The sequence below is a fragment of the Canis lupus genome, chromosome 1 (assembly GCF_048164855.1).
Source record: "Canis lupus baileyi chromosome 1, mCanLup2.hap1, whole genome shotgun sequence".
In the NCBI taxonomy this organism is placed as follows: Eukaryota; Metazoa; Chordata; class Mammalia; order Carnivora; family Canidae; genus Canis; species Canis lupus.
In genome coordinates this window covers 96,512,309-96,532,007 of record NC_132838.1, presented here as the reverse complement: position 1 = coordinate 96,532,007, position 19,699 = coordinate 96,512,309, and the positions used below count along the sequence as shown (strand labels likewise).

Genomic DNA, 19,699 nt, shown 5'->3' with positions numbered 1-19,699 from the left:
TCATTGCATCCATTCTAGGCTGTCAAATGCTTTGGGATCCTGGCCTCCTTGCAATATTTGAGTCCCCCACCCACCCACCCCACGCTTTGTATAACATTTGAAATGAGATGAGTTTGCCTCAGAGGCCTCACCCAGTCACTGATAAAATATGAAGAGAAAAGGCCAAGGGCTGAGAAGAACCACATTTCTCTAAGAGCCAGGAGATTTCAGAGAGAAAACAAGTCACTGTGGCCAAAAGGACAGAGTGGATACCGTGCACACGCACTATTAGCACCTTTAGTTCCAAGAGCCACTTTTAAAAATATAGAGGAGTGAGTTTTTACTCAGAAACTAGTCTGCCAAAGAGACTGCAGCCCCATAAATGGCATGTCTGGGGTGGCACCATGACACACGGTCAGCAAACCAGGTGAGGGCTGAGTCACTCTGTACACCCCCTGGGAGCCCTGAGTCCCTGCACTCCCCGCAGAACAGCAAGGAGGTCAATGTGGGAAGAGTTGGACCTGGAGACAGCTTCCATGAGGACCACAGCCCTGGAGAAGCCTGGCCTTGACCAGCTTGTGCCCACCCCTCCCACCGCACCCAGAAGACCCAAACTGCTGACCCCACTGCCTTCGACAGGCGACTGCAGATCCTATTCAAATCATCAGTAACCGTCTCACCATCAATCGACTCAGAATGACGTTTTCTCCCGGGCATCTACGTTATAGTTTCTACTACGGAGCTACTATTTATAGTCATCACTGGCAAACTGGAAAAAATAAAACAAGTCATTATGTATCCTCAGACTCTACGTGTTGGACTGGGATAGCCGATGTGTTCTGTGAAATTTTGGAAACGAAGTAAAAATGGAATTTCACTAGCTTAATTCCCTAGACTATTGCAGTCGAGAACTGTTAAGATTTAGAATAACATAAAAGTGACTTCATCCTTAGTCTTTAGACACTCTTAAAAGAACTTCTAATTAATAAAGTGGGTCAGTGACTCAACTATCCACATGAGTGTGTCATACTCAAAAAAAAAAAAAAAAAAAAAAAAAAAGACCCATGAGGGGCTGATGCCAGACAACTTGGATTTTTCTACTCAAAACAACAACAACAAAAAACACGGAAAACTTAAGCCTAATGAAAAATAGATAATGGGAAGTAATTTAGTAAATTAGTCTCAAATGTAAGAGAAGTCATTGTTATTTCCTTGCCCTCCCTCTTCTGGAAAGTTTCCAAACTTATTATTGCCCAGGGCCAAACCAGAAGAAAAACAAATTATGTGCTGAACTTCCATTTCGGTTTTGCCATAATTCAGGGAAGAAAAGTCCCCCAAGTGAGTAAAATATGGAATATTTTAATGTCCACTTCGGGAACTTAAATTGTTTTTTTTTTTTTCCCCTCTCTCTCTCTCTCTTCTATGAAATCAAGTGCAAGGAAGCAGAAGTTCTGTGTTTGTCACCAATCCTTTATTGAAACTGGTAACCGACACGCTTTATAATAGAACAACAAAAATAATGTTCAATATATACAGCCTTTGCATGGACTATCTGACTATACACAAGGCAGAGTGATAACACGATCTAACTTCCATAATCATTTGTGCACAAAAAGACACCCAGCAGACATGTGGACATTACAGTGGAATGACATCACGGTCCAGTGAAAATTCAGCCTAATACAAAAAACGAACTCGTCTATCGCAAATGACAGCTCTCTCAACGCCCAGAGCTTCTCAGTAGTTAATTCACCCGGAGTCCGAAGCAGAGATTTGGTGTGTGGCTATGAGTCTCTTCAGTGAGACCACCTCTGTGGATAAGTTTGCTATGCCCTGCTTCAGAAACAAATTCTCCGGGTCAGACACTTTGTAGCCACTGTCTTGCATTTCCACAACTCCCGTTTTGAAGCTGTTCTGGGTTTTGCCATGAAGTTCTTTTTGGTGCCAGTGTTCTGATTTGAGAGACCAATCTTGAATGTTGGTCACCTGCACTGAGAAAGGGGTGAGGGAAGAATGTACCATCCCGGGGCCCGGGTGCTTCTCGAGTTCGAAATGTCTCTTAGGCGCCCCGTCGACAGGCGAGGACGGTTTCTGCGTGGCGTCGAACTCGTGGTCGAAGGCCTCCACCTTGATCTGCATGGCTTTGGCTTTTATGCGAAGCTTGTGCGGCAAGGCCGAGGAGTTCGCTTCTGGAACCTTAACCACGGTGGCGTGGACGCGCTGAAGCTCCACGGGCGAGTGGATGGGGCCCTTGGGCACCTGCTGCTCGTCCTCGCCGTCCGAGGACTTGCCCACGGCACCGTCGTCCGTCTCCGAGGTCCGGGGGGAGTTGCTGGAGGAGCGGGCCACCTGCAGCAGAGGGGGAGAGTGCGAGTAGCCGGGGAAGGCGGTCCCCATGAGGTTCTGGTACACGGAGGCCCGGTAGGCGCCCCGCTCGTCGCCAGGCTCCCTCGCGTAGCTCTCCAGTTCCACCGGCTCCTGCTTGATGGCCTGGAACTTGCCCTCGGGGCTCCCGCAGCCACCCCGCGCTGCCCCGTCCTGAGAATGTTCCAGCGAGGACACTTCGGAGACGTCAGACAGGGAGGCCTGCGGGGAGTGCTTGATGACCGAAATGCAGCCGCTTGTCACCATCGAGGGCTCATGCTCATCCACGAAGGGGCTGGCGCTGGCTTTGGACGCCTGGTAGTCTTGGAAGTACACGGCCGTGGAGTGACTGAGTTTCTGAATCTCTTGGGTGTAGGCCGTAGAGCTAATTAAACCAAACTTTAATTTTAGGGACAGCAGCTCGGCTTTCAGAGTAGCATTTTCTTCTCCCAAGGCGATCAGCTTGTTCTCCAAAACCAGGTCATTCAGCCGACGCTTCTCCCGGGACCTCTTGGCAGCTTCGTTATTTTTCCGCCTCTTTTCCCAATACATGGCATCCTTCTTCTCGTCGGGAATGAACTCCCGTTTCCTCCGACACGCGGAAGACTTGCTTTTCCCCACGCTGCCTTCGTTCAACAGCAGCTCTTCGCCCGCCGTCAGGTCTTCCGAGACCTCGGTGAGCGTGGGGTTGAGCACCATCATCTTGTCCACACCGCTGCCAGCATCCAGGGATGCCTGCTCCTTCTTGATGGTCTGCATTTTCCTCAGCTGCATCAGAATCAGGACGGATGACTCCCCCAGTATTCACAAATGCTTTACAAGCTGCAGCGTGCAAGCCATCAACACGCGCCCTCCCGTCCTGCGGTCCGGAACAAAGCTCTCCGGCTCCTCTCACTGAAGGGAGTAGGGGTCGTCCTCCTAGGTTCCCTGCAATACAGGAAAAGAACGTTATCCACCGGCCAAATACCTATTGCCAACTATGCACCAGGAGTGACGCGAAGCACACAGGGCACACAGGTCTGCACAAGATGCAGGCCTTTCCTTCAAAGAGGCTGCCATCTGGAAAAGGAGATGGGGCCCACATGCCTATGCTGTCAGGCGGAGAGGACAGCTCTCCAGCGAGACCCTCAGCAGAGTGCTGCATGGCCCAGGGCAGTGGCAGCAAAAACGCAGGTGCCCAGGGAGAAACAAGAGGAAGGCTGTTCCAGGAGCAGAAATGGGGGAGGAGGGCATGAGGAGACGGGACCTCCCAGGAAGGAAATGATGGATTGCCTCTGGGTGGTTAAGTTTTTATTTCTTTTTAAAAGATTTTATTTATTCATGAGAGACACAGAGAGAGGCAGAGACACAGGCAGAGGGAGAAGCAGGCTCCCTGCGGAGAGCCCCATATGGACTCGATCCCAGGACTCTGGGATCACGCCCTGAGCCAAAGGCTCATCCACTGAGCCACCCAGGAGTCCCTGGTTGGTTAAGTTTTTAAATGGCACTTGCATATTGCGGTGCTTCTGAATAATCTTAGACGAATTTACATCACTACGAAGCAAACAAGCTCACCCCTTCCAAGGAACTTCCCCAGGTAAACGCTCACACCCGAGCACAAATTCTCAAGTACGTGGAATAGAGTATCACTGGTGCTAAATCTGTTATTTTCACCAAAAATGAAAATAAAAGCCACACCAATGACTTGAGTTGTAGTTGTCTGGATTGACCCTTGCATGGCCACGAACCTGTCCATCACACCCCCAACCACATTCTGGCAGGTGGCCCAGCACACCTGGACGAATGAGACTCCCCTCAATAAAGCTGTCTCTTCTGACGCATCATTCTTTTTTCTGGTTCCTTCAAATTGATTTCTCCAACATCTACTTAAGATTGAAGCACCTAACATGCTTTTCTTTCTTTCTTTTTCCTTTTCTTTTTTCTTTCTTTCTTTCTTTCTTTCTTTCTTTCTTTCTTTCTTTCTTTCTTTCTTTTTTTTTTTTTTTTTTTGTCCTGAAAAGTCTGCCTCAATAGATTTCATTTATACAGCAGTTTGGGACTAAAATAGTTACTACTACTACTACTAATAATAATAATTACATAAAATAAACAGTTACTATTCAAAGGGACTTTTTTAAATTTCTTTTTTTTTTTAGGTACAGTGCATTCTTGAAACAAAATTATTTTAAACCGAGAGAATGTAATTATGGAAAGAATTTCTTTCCATTTTACTAATTAGTCTCAAACAAAATATTTTTAAAAAATCCTCTAAAATAGAACCAACAGCTAGCTTCCTTTTTCACCGATGAGATATTTATAATCTGAATTTGGCTTGACAGGAGGTAATAAACCCATATTAGATTCCAATGACAATCTTTGTGTGGTGGTTTTGGGATCCAACTGTATTTCTAGACAGGGTTTCTCTGCCTGATTTCCCAGTAGGTAATACTTTCCTACAGGAGACCCCGTTCCTTCACTGCTATTTGCATATGGTACTCTCTCCTGCCACATTAAAAAGATTTAATGTTTTTGTTTTACGTCACTCCCTTTCTTGTGCATAGTTTTGTAATGACTAATGAAATGAAGTTTAATTTTATCATCTGGAAAAGCCTGCCAGCTTCTTGCGCCTTTTCCAGAAAGAACAGAAGAAATGATGTAATAATTTCAGGATCATAAAGAATAAGGTTTAATGCCACATTTTTGTCCATCAAGCTGGGCCAACAGGGAAACAGTCAGTTGCAATGTAGCGAACCCCACGATTAATAATAACCAAGACTCTGCTTATTTTTGATAACACAGCGCTGAGGCAAGGAGTCTGCATGGCAGGCAGCGATGATGGTGTCAAAAGATCTTCCTAGTGATGACTTAGCGCAACAACACTGCTTTCTATAGTTCTACTCAGGTTCCGTCTTCTGACGTGAAAACCCATTCTTCCTCTACATGTTCATCAGGCTCTTCCCTATTACTGAAGATTTCTGTTCCCCAGCTCGGTCAAGTCCCCACCACTAAAGTTAACTGAGTGCTGAGGCAAAGCCAAACTTCCAGCAGCAGATGGGACAACTGCACTGATCTTTTCTGGAGATCTTTTGATCTTTTTTGATCTTTTTTTGCACCTATTCTTCAAACCTCCACTGGATCCTCGGGCACTACTGTTCTTTTTTTAAACATCATATAGTTCCTTGAACACTATCATTCTGGATATATTTTCCACTGGAGACTCACTCTCTCCCCTGCATTTTAAAATGTATCCCTTCCTGGGACACCTGGGTGGCTCCGTGGTTGAGCGTCTGCCTTCAGCTCAGGGTGTGATTCCGGGGTCCTGGGATTGCGTCCCGCATTCGGCTCCCCGCAGGAAGCCTGCTTCCCCCTCTGCCTATGTCTTTGCCTTTCTCTCTGTGTCTCTCATGAGTAAAGAAATAAAAAAATCTTAAAAAAAAAAAACCCTCTTTTTAAAAAAAATTCACATTCCTTCTACATCTGCTTCCCCAGTGAGTCTTCCCAGTTAATGCTTTTGAAATGCCCCGCCATTCTGCCTTCGTTACTCTTCCTAAACTTTTGCTCATTTCATATTTCTTACCCATTTTCATCATTTCAAATCTACCAAGGGGGTTGGGCCTTTGCAGCCTCCTGTCCAAAGGCTGCATGTGCCAGGAGCCGGGGAGAGCGGGGCAGGCAACCCTCACCACACCGCATTAAGGACACCACCCCATGTCCACTTACTAAAAGTATCCCCCTTGGCTTAGCACCTCTTTGACCCCTCTCTTCTTGCCGTCTAAGCACTCTGTGTCCACTCTGTCATCTCTAGAACTTCGTCAGTACGTCCAAAACCTACGAGAATTGTTTGTTCCTTTTAATCATTTTGCTGTGTGAATTTTACTACATGTATTAGAATCTGGGACTCTTCCTTCATCTGCAAATATTAATTGTCTCTCTGACTCATCGGCAAATCACTACACCTACTATCTCAGAGGATCTTCTGTAATATTTTTTATCAAATAATCTTGCAGCGTTGGAAAAAAGTTTATCATGCGCTTGAGATCATGCAGAGAGAGGTGCCGATTTTCTACACCGTATCTTTCTACAGGTTTGTTTCCTATGACCAACTAGTCTGCAGTTGTTTTCAGGGTGCAAAGTATTGTCTCTTGTGTCTGAGCAACAAACTGAACAGAGAGGTGTCCAATATTGGATTGACAGTCCCTCCTTTGCCTCAGCTAAGAGAGTTTTGTAAATGAAACACTTTCTGATAGTATTTTTTAAGCCGAATATTATCATGCAAATTCTAAGCAAGACATTTGAAATGCTTGTTAACAGAGAGCTGCTCTCATTCATGAATTGATTTGTTCAACACATACGGAGCGCCTACTGTGGACCAGGCACAGAGCCAGATGTGGGGGCGGGGGGGAAACCAAACCCAAGAGTCAAGGAGCTCCTAGTCTTCTGCAGGAGGCAGAGTGAAGAACCAGGGCCAAGGGAGGCACGCACAACGGGGGGCGCCCTCTACATGGGGACCTCGTGCACACGGCACATCCTCCCCAGCCCCACTGCTTGTTTGTGGGGGTGGTGACAACAACACAAGCAATCCTAACAGGTGCCATTAACTGAACGCTTACTACACAGGAGACACCGGGAGCCCAGCCTCTCATGGGCTTGTTCCCCTCACCGTACTGGTTTTCAAAACAGAAAAGGCTCAGAGAAGTTCAGTGCCCGGCCCAGTGCCGCACAGCTGGTCAAGCAGCAGAGCTCAGACCTCAACCCACATCCTAGTCCCATTCCCCTACCAGGACCCAGTCCGACACCTGCACGGGGTTGTTCTGGTGCGCGTCCAGTTCCGTTTCTGGATCACCCACATTTCTGAGTAATACGCACCAGCTTACTAACGTACTTTGGGACACGAGTAGATGCTGCCAGAACTTCCTTAAGACGACAAAGGTGCCACCTGGAGCTTCTCTCCAGCCTCTCTGGAGTTGTTTGGTCGATACTCCTGAGAGTATCTAATGAGCTGAGAAAACTTTCCGAAGGTTCATCTCTGCTAAAATTTTAATCTCCTGGCAATTGTATATGCTAAAATAGGAGAAAAGAAAAACTGTAGCCAGGGGCATTGTCACCTCTGATTTTCTTGTACAAAACCAAAATGTGCCCATTTTCAACATGGAGGGGAGGAGGGTAGTTGAGACACAGAGAGACTGAGTGACTTTCCCAAGATCACACAGCACTGGAGGGCAGAGGTGGGCCTTAGAATCTATCTGCCTCTCAACAGGAACTTACAGGGAGTGCTAAGGTGGTTTATGAGCCGTCTAACGCATCGACGTTTATGCTCAACTAGTGACTTTATTTCAAACTCCAGTGTTCTCCCTTGGGATTGATGCCCATGTTACCTCTGTGTCATGCAGGCGGGTCACCACCAGCACTGTGCTGCAGGCACCCCTTCGATTTCCTTTTTCGAGTAACTGTTACTTAACTGCCAGTTCTGTGACGATGGCCGGTTCGGCGCGTCCAGCCTCATCAGCACACCCATTAGATAATAGGGCTTGCTTCACGAGGACACGAATAAAAAGAGAAACCGAAGAGCAGGAGGCAGGGCCTTCCAGCCGGTGGCCTCCCATCCGTCCTGCGGGCCTGCCGTCTCTAATGAACGCTGCTTCCTAGCCTACCATGCTATTTCCACAGGCGGGAGTTGTGTTTTGCAAACTCCGAGCTGTATGTAATGTCTGTTGCCATCAGATGACCTAAGCACCGTCTTTAATTAAGATCAAAATTTGGTTCAAAAAAAAAAAAAAAAATTTGGTTCAAAAAAATTCTCCAAAAGAGTAAAAGTTCACAACATGAAGTGTCCACCAAATTTTCCCTCGAGGAGCGACGTCATTGCTGACGCTTACACAGACGGCCCTTCACCTGCCCCAGAGCCTCTTTCGCAAGAACCATGGATGGCAATTCAAACTTTTATGAAACGAGAAGGCTTTTGTTTCAAGCCTCTAAAATCCTTCCCATAGTTTACACATTATTCTACTACGAGAAAAGTTTGTTATTAATGCTCTCTTGAAAGGGGAAGTCTTACTGCAAATAGATGTATCACATATTTTGATTTAAAAATTCTGTCTATACAAAATGAAATACTATCTGATATACGCTATTTTTAGAAGCGCCTTTTTATAAATAGAACTATCTCATTGTCCTCCACTTGCTGGATGTGCCATTTATTCCCTCAGAGGCATAGTATAGATACCATTAAAGAAAAAAAAATTTTTTTACGTGAAATTGTAAGCTATCTCTCCACGAAGCAGACAGCTACTTGTTTTCGAGATAACGTGTGACTTCGGTGAAAAGTTAATAAATAAAGTTCATCAATTCACAGCTCCTTAAGCTATTAAAACTAGCAAAATGTTAACCTACGCTTCTTGTGGTAGATTAACAGTCGATGACATAACTGTTTCAACAGAATGCTTTTACTTCTTTTCATGGATAGGAATAAAATACAATACTTAAAAGCAGAGATAAAACAGGGAAAGGATACACATGTGCAGTCTAGGGGGGAGTGGGGAGTGAAAAAAACTTGGAGTATTGAAGTTGCAAGGGAGATTTCTAATCAGGCTGAAAAATAAAAGGCTTTTATTTTTTAAAGTCATCTCTACACCCAACGTGGGGCTTGAACTCATGACCCCAAGATCAAGAGTCGCATGCTCTATGGGCTGAGCCAGCCAGGCATTCCAATGGCTTTTTAAATTAATGTTAAATTTTAACATTGTTAGGCCTCTCTAATTGGCATTGAAGTGCCTCCCGTTCAATAATATGAACCCTAGTGCTAGAGAGAAATGTGTATGCGATCTAGATACGAACACAAAGTGACACTCACGCTTTGCCAAAATCTGTCCTATCATAGAAATGAATTAACCTACTTTTCCTATTTGGGCACGTTTGTAAATAAATGTGTTAAAACCCGATGAGAGTTTATGCTATGTGAAAATATTTCGAGTTTCTTGCTCTCTCATCCTCCACGAAGGGCCACTTAAAAATAAGACTGAACCTTAACAAATAGGATAACGCTGCATTTTATGATGGCACTGACATAACTTAAGGAATTGAAGTACAGAGCAGTACAGCTTGACACTCTTTTATACAAGAGGCCAGTGTCTGCAACCTACAGCACACAATGGAAATACTCCGAAGACCATGTGGGAAGCGCATAGATGCTAACTCACACAAAGACTGCATGACTGCAGAATCAAAGACAAAACACACCCTCGCTGAAGGGGGACAGGGATGGGGTGGGTGTGGAATAACAGTAAAGCATTTTTTTTTAAAGATTTTCATTTATTTATTCATTCATGAGAGACAGAGACAGAGAGAGAGAGAGAGAGGCAGAGACACTGGCAGAGGGAGAAGCAGGCTCCATGCAGGGAGTCCAACGTGGGACTCAATCCCAGGACTCCAGGATCACGCCCTGGGCTGAGAGCGGTGCTAAACCACTGAGCCACCAGGACTGCCAGTATTTTTAAAATGCCAGCATTTTTAAAAAGCTGCAGTCACTACAAAATGGGGACCGCTGTTTTCCTTGAAACCTCGGAAGACAGTGGATCAGAGTGACAACTAATCTGAAATCCTAAGAGACACCAACAAGTCACCAAGTAACTCTGTTACAGGAAATTCTGCCAAGGGTTTGCACCAGCAGAGCGCACCCTGAGGAATGGTGGCAGGAACAGTGTAGGTGCAGGGCTGGGGGTGAAGGGGACGGGGAGGGCAGGGCACAGAAAGTTCTTGAATATTTGCAAGTACACTGAAGAACCTCTCCAGTCCTCCTCAGCTTGACTTTTTGTATTTCTAATTTTTAATTTCACTTTCTTGCTCAGCGAGCAGCTGATTACAAATGTCATTTACTCTACTATGGGCCTTATGAATAGGATGGGTTTTGGGTTTTGGTTTTTTTTTTCTGTTTTGTTTTCATCTCTACTTGAAGGCTATTGAATTGTCCCCTTAAGATCCTTGGAGAGTTAATTGATAAAAAGACACCATGTTCTGATAACTAAAAGGCTTATAATACAAAGATCATTCTGATTCCAACGAAAATGAGCCCTCAAGCCCAGATTATTACCAATGGCATTTAGAAAATCCCCACTAAACTTTCTTATCATAAAAACAAGCTTAAGTTCTCTAATTAAAACCGTATGAGAAATGGTGTTTTTTTTAAGTTTTTTTTTTTTTAACTACAGGAAAGTTATTTGCAAAGAAATTTGAGACGTAATTGGGGGTAGCAGTAATACAAATTCATTTTGAAACCAAAAAACTGTTATGTAATGTCTGTGATCAAAGGTCAATGTCTTTCGACATTCTCAATGAGTCCGATCTGGATAAAAATCAACTCAAATACAATTTAGGAAAATAACAGGATATCAAACAATGTGTTAATGCTGTGAAACACTGGCACACCTCACAAAACCCAGAAATGCATATTAAAGGAGCTTCAATTGCATTGTTTCTGTCATATTTTGAATCGAATCCCAAGTGTGCTCTCATTCCCTCAATACAAATTAAAAATAAACAACTCCTCACAGCATCAGTGCCATCTGGATTACAATGGAAAAATGAAGTATGTGTGATTTTAGCTCGGGTAAAAATAAAGCCGAGGCAAGATGACTGGCACCTTTTCCATTCCATGCCGCAATCACATTCACGTCGTGGAGCTGACTCCGGACCAAGGCAAGGTCAACTAGAAATATCCACTCTACGGGTGAGTCAGGCAGTTGCTCAACACGGGAAAGCGCTCTAACAAAGGGTTTTTAATTTTCAGGTGGTTGCATCACACTGATGTTATAATTGCACTTCGCAAAGATAAGCCTTTAACACAGAAAAGGAAATTGTTTCAAAGACTACAGTGAGCTAGCACTCACACTCTGGGGAAGGAGACGGATGGGGGTGGGGTGGGTGTTACTAGCACAGTGTTCACCCCCCACTTCTCCTTTTCTGGCTGGTGGTCTGGGCTGCTAATCCATCTCTCCATACCTGCACTCCCTCACCTATAAAATAAGGACGGTGATAGAACACAGTGCCAGGCACAAGCAGGGTAAGGAAGGGGCTAAGAAGCACTAGCTCTTAATTTCATTTCTGAAGAATGAGCAGCATCAAGGCAAGGAGGACGATGAGTTCCAGGGCTTTTGAGCCTCTCACGTTTCTTAGAGAAGTACGGCCCTGTGCCGAAGGTGGAAGGGTCACCCAGCTGAAGCCTCGTGTAATCAAAAGAACTGACCATCAGCAGATTCACGGACATAGCCTTACTTTTCAACCAGGCAGCCCGTACAGGCTCCTCTCTCCGTGGCTCATCTGTGGGGTCTAAGGAGCCTTGGCAGGTCTCGGGCCATGGATGTATCAATGTGGATGGATCAGGCCAAGGAAAACTGGCACAGAGAGGTCAAAGGAACTGGAAAAAGCCAGGCTGTGTGGCACTTGTTACATCATTCTAGCCACCACCGTCTCACCTCTCTGTGTTCCTTCTAACACTTCCCCAAAACATTAACTCAGTGATTTGGGAGGTTCTGCAATACCGTCAAGAATTCACTTCAAACTTAAATCACCACTGAACGCCATGGCACACAGTTTTGGGGGTGGGAGGAAGGAATCATTATCAGAACAAAAATGTATCCTGAGAAGGATCTTTCATTATAGGCTTAACTCAAACTTCAGTCCTTACTATTACTGGACAGACATGTAGGCAGAGAAAAATGAAGGTGAATACATTAAAAAAAAAAAAAATCTGGCTCCTGGTGAATGACATGCAAACGGTTTACTGAGCTCCTCACAACTACCCAGCCAGACGGGTCAAATTCTCTCAGTTTACCCTGGACACCAGTGGGGATCACAACAGCTCCTGGGAAAGGACCCAGCCCTTCTGAGCCTGCACTCCTGGCATTGGGCCAAAGCTGGTCCCTAACTACTGACAGTGGCCTGGAGCTGAAGAGAGAAACCGATTTAGGGGCACGGAGGTGGGATGTGACCCCACAGAAACCAGCTCTTCAACAAAGCCGACTGCCGGAGAACACCTGTGATGTCGCCCTGAATGCTGCGAACCAGTTGCTGAGCACACTCTCAGAAGTCTTTATGCCAGGATGAAAGTGCTGTAGCCTTACAGTAGGACGGCGGCGTCTCCGTGGGCGTTTTGATTTTTGTTTTATTTTGAACTCGGGGGATTCAAGTTCTTCCTACCCTAGCCTTTGACCGCATGAAGTAAAGGTCCAAAAAAAAAAAAAGAAAAAAAAAAGAAAAAAAGAAAAAGAAAATCCAAAAGAAAAACCAAAAAACAAACAACAAAAAAATACATCCAGTGGACCAGCACACCGTGGAGCTGGAGCCCAGCCGGGGCGCTCCTCTCCATCACCATCACCATCAATGCCCAATGCCGGAGCGCCCCCACCCCCAACGTCTGCGGTCTGTTGACATTTGGAGGCTTTCTCGGTCCTTCTCACTTCACGAACCCAGAAGCGCCTGGCTCCGAAACAGAACGGAGCCTCCAGGAACAAAGGTGTCCGCGGCGCGCCGCAGCTCACCGGGCCCACGGCGGGAGGCAGGCCGCTGGAGCTGCCCCAGCCCCGCTGCCCCCCGCGCGCCTCGCCCCGGGCGCCCCGCGCTCCTCCCCGGCCCCGCGAACCCCGCGCGCAGCCGCTCCGCCCGGCCCAGTCCCTCTGCGCCCCCCGCGCGGCGCCTCGCCGGGACCCGCCCCCGCCGGGTGGGCGGCGCAGCGGGGCCTCGGCGCTGCCAGGACCCCCTCGCCAGAACAAAGGAATGTGGGGAGGGGGCGAGGACGCGCGCAGGCCGCCGAGCGGCTCCGGCCCGAGCGCAGCCCGGGGCGCTCCCGGGGCCCCGACCCGAGGCCCCCCCTGCGCCGCCCCCCCGGGCCCCTGCCGCCGCCCCCCGGGGGCCCGCGGGCGGGAGGGGCGCGCCCCTGGAGATCGCGATCGGAAGGTGGCGCTACGTGTTCCCCAGCAGGCCCGGGGCTCCCTGCCCAATCTCCAAAGTAGGACGAGGTCTGACACGGGGGTAGGGGGGTGGGGGGTGGAGGGAGCAATATTAGCTTGTTGGAAAGCAACTGCAATTATTTGGGGGAATATAATTTGCTCCAGGGATGAATGTCTATAAAATGACCTCCCTCCCCCACCCCCCCCCCAAAAAAAACCCCAAGCCCTCCTCTTTATTTAAATGTTACATCAGGAAAAAAAAAAATCTGACATATACACACCGTCATATACATATATTCACACATAATTACATTACCTAAGAGTGCCGGAAGGAATTTAAAAACTCGGCACATTAAATATTCATACATCCTCACAGGGATAGAAAAACTAGGGTATCTAGACAAAAACGCAATCCACTAACCTATATCTGTTTCCCATAAATCATATCTGGTCTGGATGGGGGGAGAAAAAATACCCACGATGTGAAATAAATACTTGTGACCTCATTCCCTGTTGTTATTTACAAAAGCCGAGACCAGAAGATGACACTTGGCCATCCCCTGCTGTTCTCAGGGAACACAGCACTTTTCCTAAAGTGTCCTTTATAGAGATAAATGGGAGTCAGCATCCAGCAAATCACCGGGCTCTGCGAAATGCCTTCCTAAAAATACAATCTTATCAAAGGTCTCCGAAGGCGTGGAGTTAAAACTACAGCAAATGGCCTTGAACTTGTATTTGCACAGAGCCCTGGAGAAAACACCAGAAATAGCGCTGCGAGGCCACAATTGTTAAAATGTGATAGGGCTAAATTTAGAAGAACGCACATTTCATTTAGGGCAAGAAGACACACATTCGGCAGCGTGAGCTAACTCAATGCTTTACCCAGTTGTCTACTTTCCTGTTTAAAATATCCCTTTAAAAAAAAAAAAAGAAAGAAAGAAAGAAAAAGAAACTGTTACAGTGACATTTTAAAGGCTGAGATTGTCCTACTTTCTTTGTAGCAAGATTATAAAATCACGTAATTAGCTCCCGCTTCCTATGCTGACTGCCAGCACATTCGGCAGTTACATAATGCAACATTTCCAGGAAACTATTATGTGATCTGTCTTGTCGTGTCTGAAAAAGCAGTGACAATAAGGTGAGGGAAGGGGCTGGGGGAATGGAGCGCTTGGAAATCGAGAAGGTATAGATAGGGAGGTCAACCACAATGGTTCGCCCCAGGTTTAAAAACAAGAGCTCGGGACACCTCAGGGGCGAGCCCCGGGAGTCCCCAGGATCAGAATCCAAGCCCAGGAATCCTTCACGTTCCGTAGGAGCGTTTTAGAAAAAGATGCATTTTTTTTAAAATGTATTTTATTTTATTTTATTGGGGACCTAGCAGAGATGCAGATGACGATGCGATCGCCGACGCTGCGCGAACATTTCCAAGCCGTGGCACACGTCCGCGCACATCCCCACATCTGCCCGGAACCCTCGCCACCCCTTCGCGGTGGACGGATTATGCAATCGGCGCAAGGACAAATCCCCACAACCTTCCCGGGCGCTGGCAACGCGCGCTGACGACAAGCGCGGTGGAAGACGCCCGTGCACAGACGCAGCCCCCGACACCAACACGCCGCGCGCGCATTCCCCGAGTGCCGTCACGGCTCGCGCTCCCGACGCGGAGACCCAGACTGGCCCACGGACTCGGCCCCCTCCGCTCCCGCGAGCCTCCGCCCCCGCCGCCAGCCCCGCGGAGCGGACGAGGAAGGAGGCAGCGCTGCCCTTCCCGCTCGAGGTGGCTCGGCCTCCCCCGGCGCGCTCCTCCACCAAAACATCAATTTTCCTGAAATCAGGAGACATTATGCAACAGCGGCGGGGGGAGGGCGGGCGGCGGGGGAGCGCGAGCCAGCCCGGACTACGTGCCGGCGCCAGGGCGCTGCAATCAAAGCAGCCACCTTAAGGTGGCGAGTCCCCTCCTGACAAGGCAGCAAAAGTTTATGTAATGAATGCCCCGCGCACACTCGCCGCCGCCGCCCGCCCCGCGCGCAGCCCGCCCCGCGCCCCGCGCCCCGCGCCCCGCGCCCCGCCGGCCGCGCGCCCCCGGCAGCGGGCGGGGAGCGGGGCGCGGGGCGCGGGGAGCCGGGCCGGGCCGGGCCGGGCCGGCGGTGGGCGGAGCGCTTACCGTGTTCCTGCTCTCGGGACGGCGAGCCGGGCGGCGGGAGGGCGGGAGGGCGCGCGGGCGGCCGGGCACCGGGGCCCCGAGCGCGCGGGGCTCGGGCTGGGCCTCCGGGGCGGCGGCGGCGGCGAGGGCGGCGGCGAGGGCGCGGCGCGGGAGGCGGGCGGCGGGCGGCGGGCGGCGGGCGGCGGGCGGCGCGCCGGGTCCGCGGGCGCCGTGGCCGCGCCGGGAGATGTGTGTTAGTAGGTCAGTTCCGAGCGCCGCGCTACGTCGCCGCCCGCCAGCCTCGCCGTGACGGGCGGCCCGGGCCCCAATCGCCGCGCCCGCACCCGCCCCCGGCCCGCCGCCAATGGCCGCGGCCGGCGGGGGCGGGCTCTCCGCGGCCCCGCCCCCGGCCCGCCCCTCCTCCGCCCCCTGCGCTCCCCTCCCCGCCCCCTCCGCTCCCCTCCGCTCCCCTCCCCTCCCCGCCCCTCCCCGCCCCTCCCCACGCCCGCTCCGCCCCCCCTCCGCGCCGCGCCGCCGCCCGCCCGCCAGCCCGCCCGCCTCCCTCCGCGGCCGCCGCCCCGCGCCCCGCGCCCCGCGCCCCGCGCCCCGCGCCCGGCTCCGGGGGTGCGCAGCGGCCGGGCCCGCGGGCGGGCGGGGGGCGGCGGAGGGGCCCGAGCCCCCGGCCGGCTCTCCCAGCGCCGCCCCCCCCGCGGCCGCCGCGCGCACTCCCGGAGGCGCTTTGTGTGTCCCCGAGCACGCAGCGGCGCGGCTACCTGTTGCCCACCGAGGACCCGGGCGTGGCGCGGACCCCGGCGGGGGCCCCTCCTCCTCGGGGCGGGCGCGGGCAGGCGCGAGGGGGGCGCTGGCGAGCCGCCCGCGGGGGGCGGGGGGGGAGCGGCTGCGGCCGAGCCCCGCGGGGCTGCGTGGGCGGCGGTGACCAGGCCCTCGCGCGTCTCCCCGGGGAGCGCGGCGGCCCGCGGCGGGCAGAGAACGCGCCGCACACAGACACCGCCCCCTGCACAATTAGGGCGCGGATGACGGAGGCGAGGTGGTTGCGTAAGCCGGCCGGGGCCGAGAGGTGGCCGCCGCGGTGCGCCCGGCCCGAGGCTCCTGCGCGCGCTGCTGGCGCCCGGCCCGGCCCGGCCCGGCCCGCGGGTGTCCCCCCGCCCGGAGCCCGCCCGGAGCCCGCGGCCCTCTGCCCGGCGTCGGACGCGGCCGGCTGCCCCTGCACCCCCGGGCTGCGTGAGACGCGCAAAGAGGTGGGAGCCACGGCCGCTCGCGGCGCGATCCTCGGGCATCCTCGGGCGTCGCGCGCCGGGCCGGGAGGCACGTGGCGCACACACGGCGCAGCCTGGGGAATGAAAGCGGGCGGGGGGGGGCACGGTCCTGACGGTGACCAGGGACCGCGACCCCTGCCTTCTGTGCCTTTCCAGCCTTTCCCCTAAGACAATTCTATTTTTTTGGGGGGGGGGAAGAAAAATTTGAACCCAACCCCAAAGTGACCCCCCACCTACCATCCCCGGTGCCCACCATCAACAGAAAAATCTGCTTGCTCCGTCTGTCTCATTTCTCTCATCCCCGTTCTCATGTGACGCAGTAATAAGCGCCCAAAGGGTGATGTTTCTTTCAGGATGCTTATCCCTTGTCACTTGGTTGTTGGGAAGCCTCACCCTCCAAGCTGTTCTTCAAGGACAGTGCTGTGGTTCAGAACACGCACTTGTTCACAGTTCATCCGGTAGAGGGTGGATTTACCAACAAGGCCCTGACCATTGAGACATGCCATACGGCTTTTAATTTCTTCCCCCCAAATTCACGTCTCAGGCGCTCACCAACTCAAGAAGTTGTCTTCTGTCTATGGCTATTGAGTCTGTCCCTGCTATTAAGACGTTTATTCGAGGAGTTGACTCTGTTGATGAAAACGCGTCTGATTTTGGCTTGTGATTTCCACTTCTCTCTCGGTTTTTAGGATTGTGTTTTTTTTTTTTTTTCAAGCCCTTAGAATGCCCACTGTAGTTTGAAAACCTCCTTTAGGTGAAATTAAAACGATATCCATGAGTCGGTTACCTTTTCAGGGTTAGAAATGCAGCGAGTTCCCCAGAAATCCAAAGCCACTCTACAGAGCTCCCCTACCCCACACCTACAATGAGTTCTCCAGAATTTTGTGCTTTTCGAATGATTTTATAGAATTCCAAAGCTATTGTAGAATGAGTAGTGAATGACTTTCTAGAAAGACAACTTAAAGTTGAAAAAACAAGTAGATAACATGGTTGGAGGCACCCCAGACAATGATGGTAGTGGTTGGGGCAGGGAGTGGGGAGTGGGATTCTCTGAACTCGGAAACTGAGTTTTTCAAAATTCTTTATGCCGAATTTTGAAACCTGATGCTCTTTTTCTTACTTTGGTGGTGGTGGTGGGGGGGTCCTAGATTGTGCCTGTATCATATTTCTGCATCTTTTTTTTTTTTTTTTTTGCCATCCTACTTGGAAATCGGTTGAAGTGTAAGAGATGTCTGTGATACCAACTTAGAAAGTAACTCTTTAGCTCCTCCTGGTGATTGGGAAACCACTGAGCAATACAGTGAACGATCTGTCCCCATTACCCAAGAGGTGTTGTGTCCGGTAGGATATGCTAGAACATTCACAGAATAGGCAAGCACTTGCAGATTAACACAAGTCAATGGAGCATGAAGCCTGAGACATTGGAAACAAATTAGTCAGGGTGGGGAGGCTTCTAGGAAGACATCAGCGTGTGCCTGGCAGTACAGCAGGGTTGTGACCAGGTCCCCAGGAGGAAGAGGAGGAGGAGGAGGAGAAAGGGGGCTCTGGTTGAAATATGAAGTCCAAACTTCCTGACTCTCAGTCCCTGTCAGTGTGTGGGGTGGAGGATGCCAGGGAGGAGGAGGAGGAGGTGAGGACTCTGATCGGAACTACAGGCGGGAGAGAGTCAACCCCACATTCAGCTACATCTGATTACACTCCCAATATCCTTTTTGGTTAAGCAAATATAAGGAGAGCAGAATGACTACAAATGTAGCCTCTCTTTCCTGATTGGGGAGTGCCTTACCACTGTAGGACATTTCAAGCTAGAAGATTCTCCAGAGGCCACCTGTCCCCAGAAGGCTTTCCCTGGGGCCCCGTCAGGCAAAGGTAGCTGCAATTTTGGATGCATGGTGAGAATAGGTTAGTGGCGTTGGGCTGTGGCAGCGAGAGAGCCACACACCATGCTTGGGCTCTCATGGGTTGTTGTAGCAAGAGACAGAATTCCAGGGGCTGAGGCTCCAGTTTTTCAAAAAAGAGTAAACAGCAAAAAAAAAAAAAATTTTTTTTTTTTTTTGTAAGCTATCCTGAGTTTTCAGTGTTGGCAAGCAATTGGTTAAAAAAAGAAAAGACACAGTGGCTTGGCCAGCTGGAGACTGGGCAGGCTGTGCCCCCTGACCAAGAAGCTCTAGAGATGCCCATGGAGAAAGGCCATCGGAGGGTGAAGGGTAGGATCCTGCATGGTCACCCAGCTTGGACAGCTCCACCTTATCTGTTCTAGATATTGGAATCTGTATTTCTTTGTAGGAAACCTTACATCGTTAAAAATCTTTTGGCCACCACTGGGGCCCCAGAGCTAGCCTTGGGGCTCCCAAGGCCAGGACCACCATCTTCCTACTGTGCTGTGCCTATTGGTGTCCGTTCTGTAAACTTCATGAACACGAGGTAAAACAATTTCTAGGAATTCAAGGTTATAGTTTTGTTTTGTTTTTCAGGTTAGGCTTTAAACAGTGAGCTAGTGTGGCAGCGATTGCCATGGCTTGTCACCCACAGGAGGCCTGCCCGCACCCGTCAGTTTGCAATTTATGCTGGTATTTTGCTTTGACCTAATGAGTCATTGAATGTTTAGGCAGAAACTTCCTGGAATGGGTAGAAAATTTCTTTCTACCTTCTACTTATGTGGACCTTTATTATTCTTTTATGTTTTCTTCTCCTGACTTATTCAATGTATTCTCTTTTTTTTTTCAGCGTGCACGCAGGAGTGGAGGGGGTGGCAGGGAAGTGGGAGCAGAGAGGGAGAAAGAGAGGGAGAGAGGAGAGAGAGCAGGCTCCATGCTGAGCTCAGAGCCCATCACAGGGCTCGATCCCACAACCCTGAGATCATGACCTGAATTGATCAAGAGCTGGATGCTTAACCAACTGAGATACCCAGGTACCCATTATTTGATGCATTCCTAGTTTTTCCTTTGGCCTCTCCCCAACCATCAAATCCTCACCTCCCTCTGGATTCTCTCCTCTACCAAGCTTCCACCTTCCAT

At 50.2% G+C, this 19,699-nt stretch overlaps 1 protein-coding gene across 2 annotated transcripts; it reads right to left on the bottom strand.

The window, feature by feature from the left end:
* Positions 1–1,428: 1,428 nt before the first annotated feature.
* On the bottom strand, positions 1,429–16,251 carry NFIL3 (nuclear factor, interleukin 3 regulated). 2 transcript variants are annotated; one of them, XM_072841095.1, is made up of 2 exons: positions 16,179–16,251; positions 1,429–3,270 (listed from the first exon to the last, which is right to left on the bottom strand). In XM_072841095.1, exon 2 carries the CDS (start codon positions 3,115–3,117, stop codon positions 1,729–1,731), a length of 1,389 nt encoding a protein of 462 aa, XP_072697196.1. In that variant the 5' UTR covers positions 3,118–3,270; positions 16,179–16,251; the 3' UTR covers positions 1,429–1,728. The 2 variants fall into 2 exon arrangements, with proteins under 2 accessions (XP_072697196.1, XP_072697189.1); XM_072841088.1 differs by lacking the exon at positions 16,179–16,251 and adding an exon at positions 15,427–15,532.
* Positions 16,252–19,699: the final 3,448 nt, after the last annotated feature.

Coding starts and splice junctions, on each gene's coding strand:
- NFIL3 (XM_072841095.1), bottom strand. CDS start 3,117: ATGCAGCTGAGGAAAATGCAGACCATCAAGAAGGAGCAGGCATCCCTG.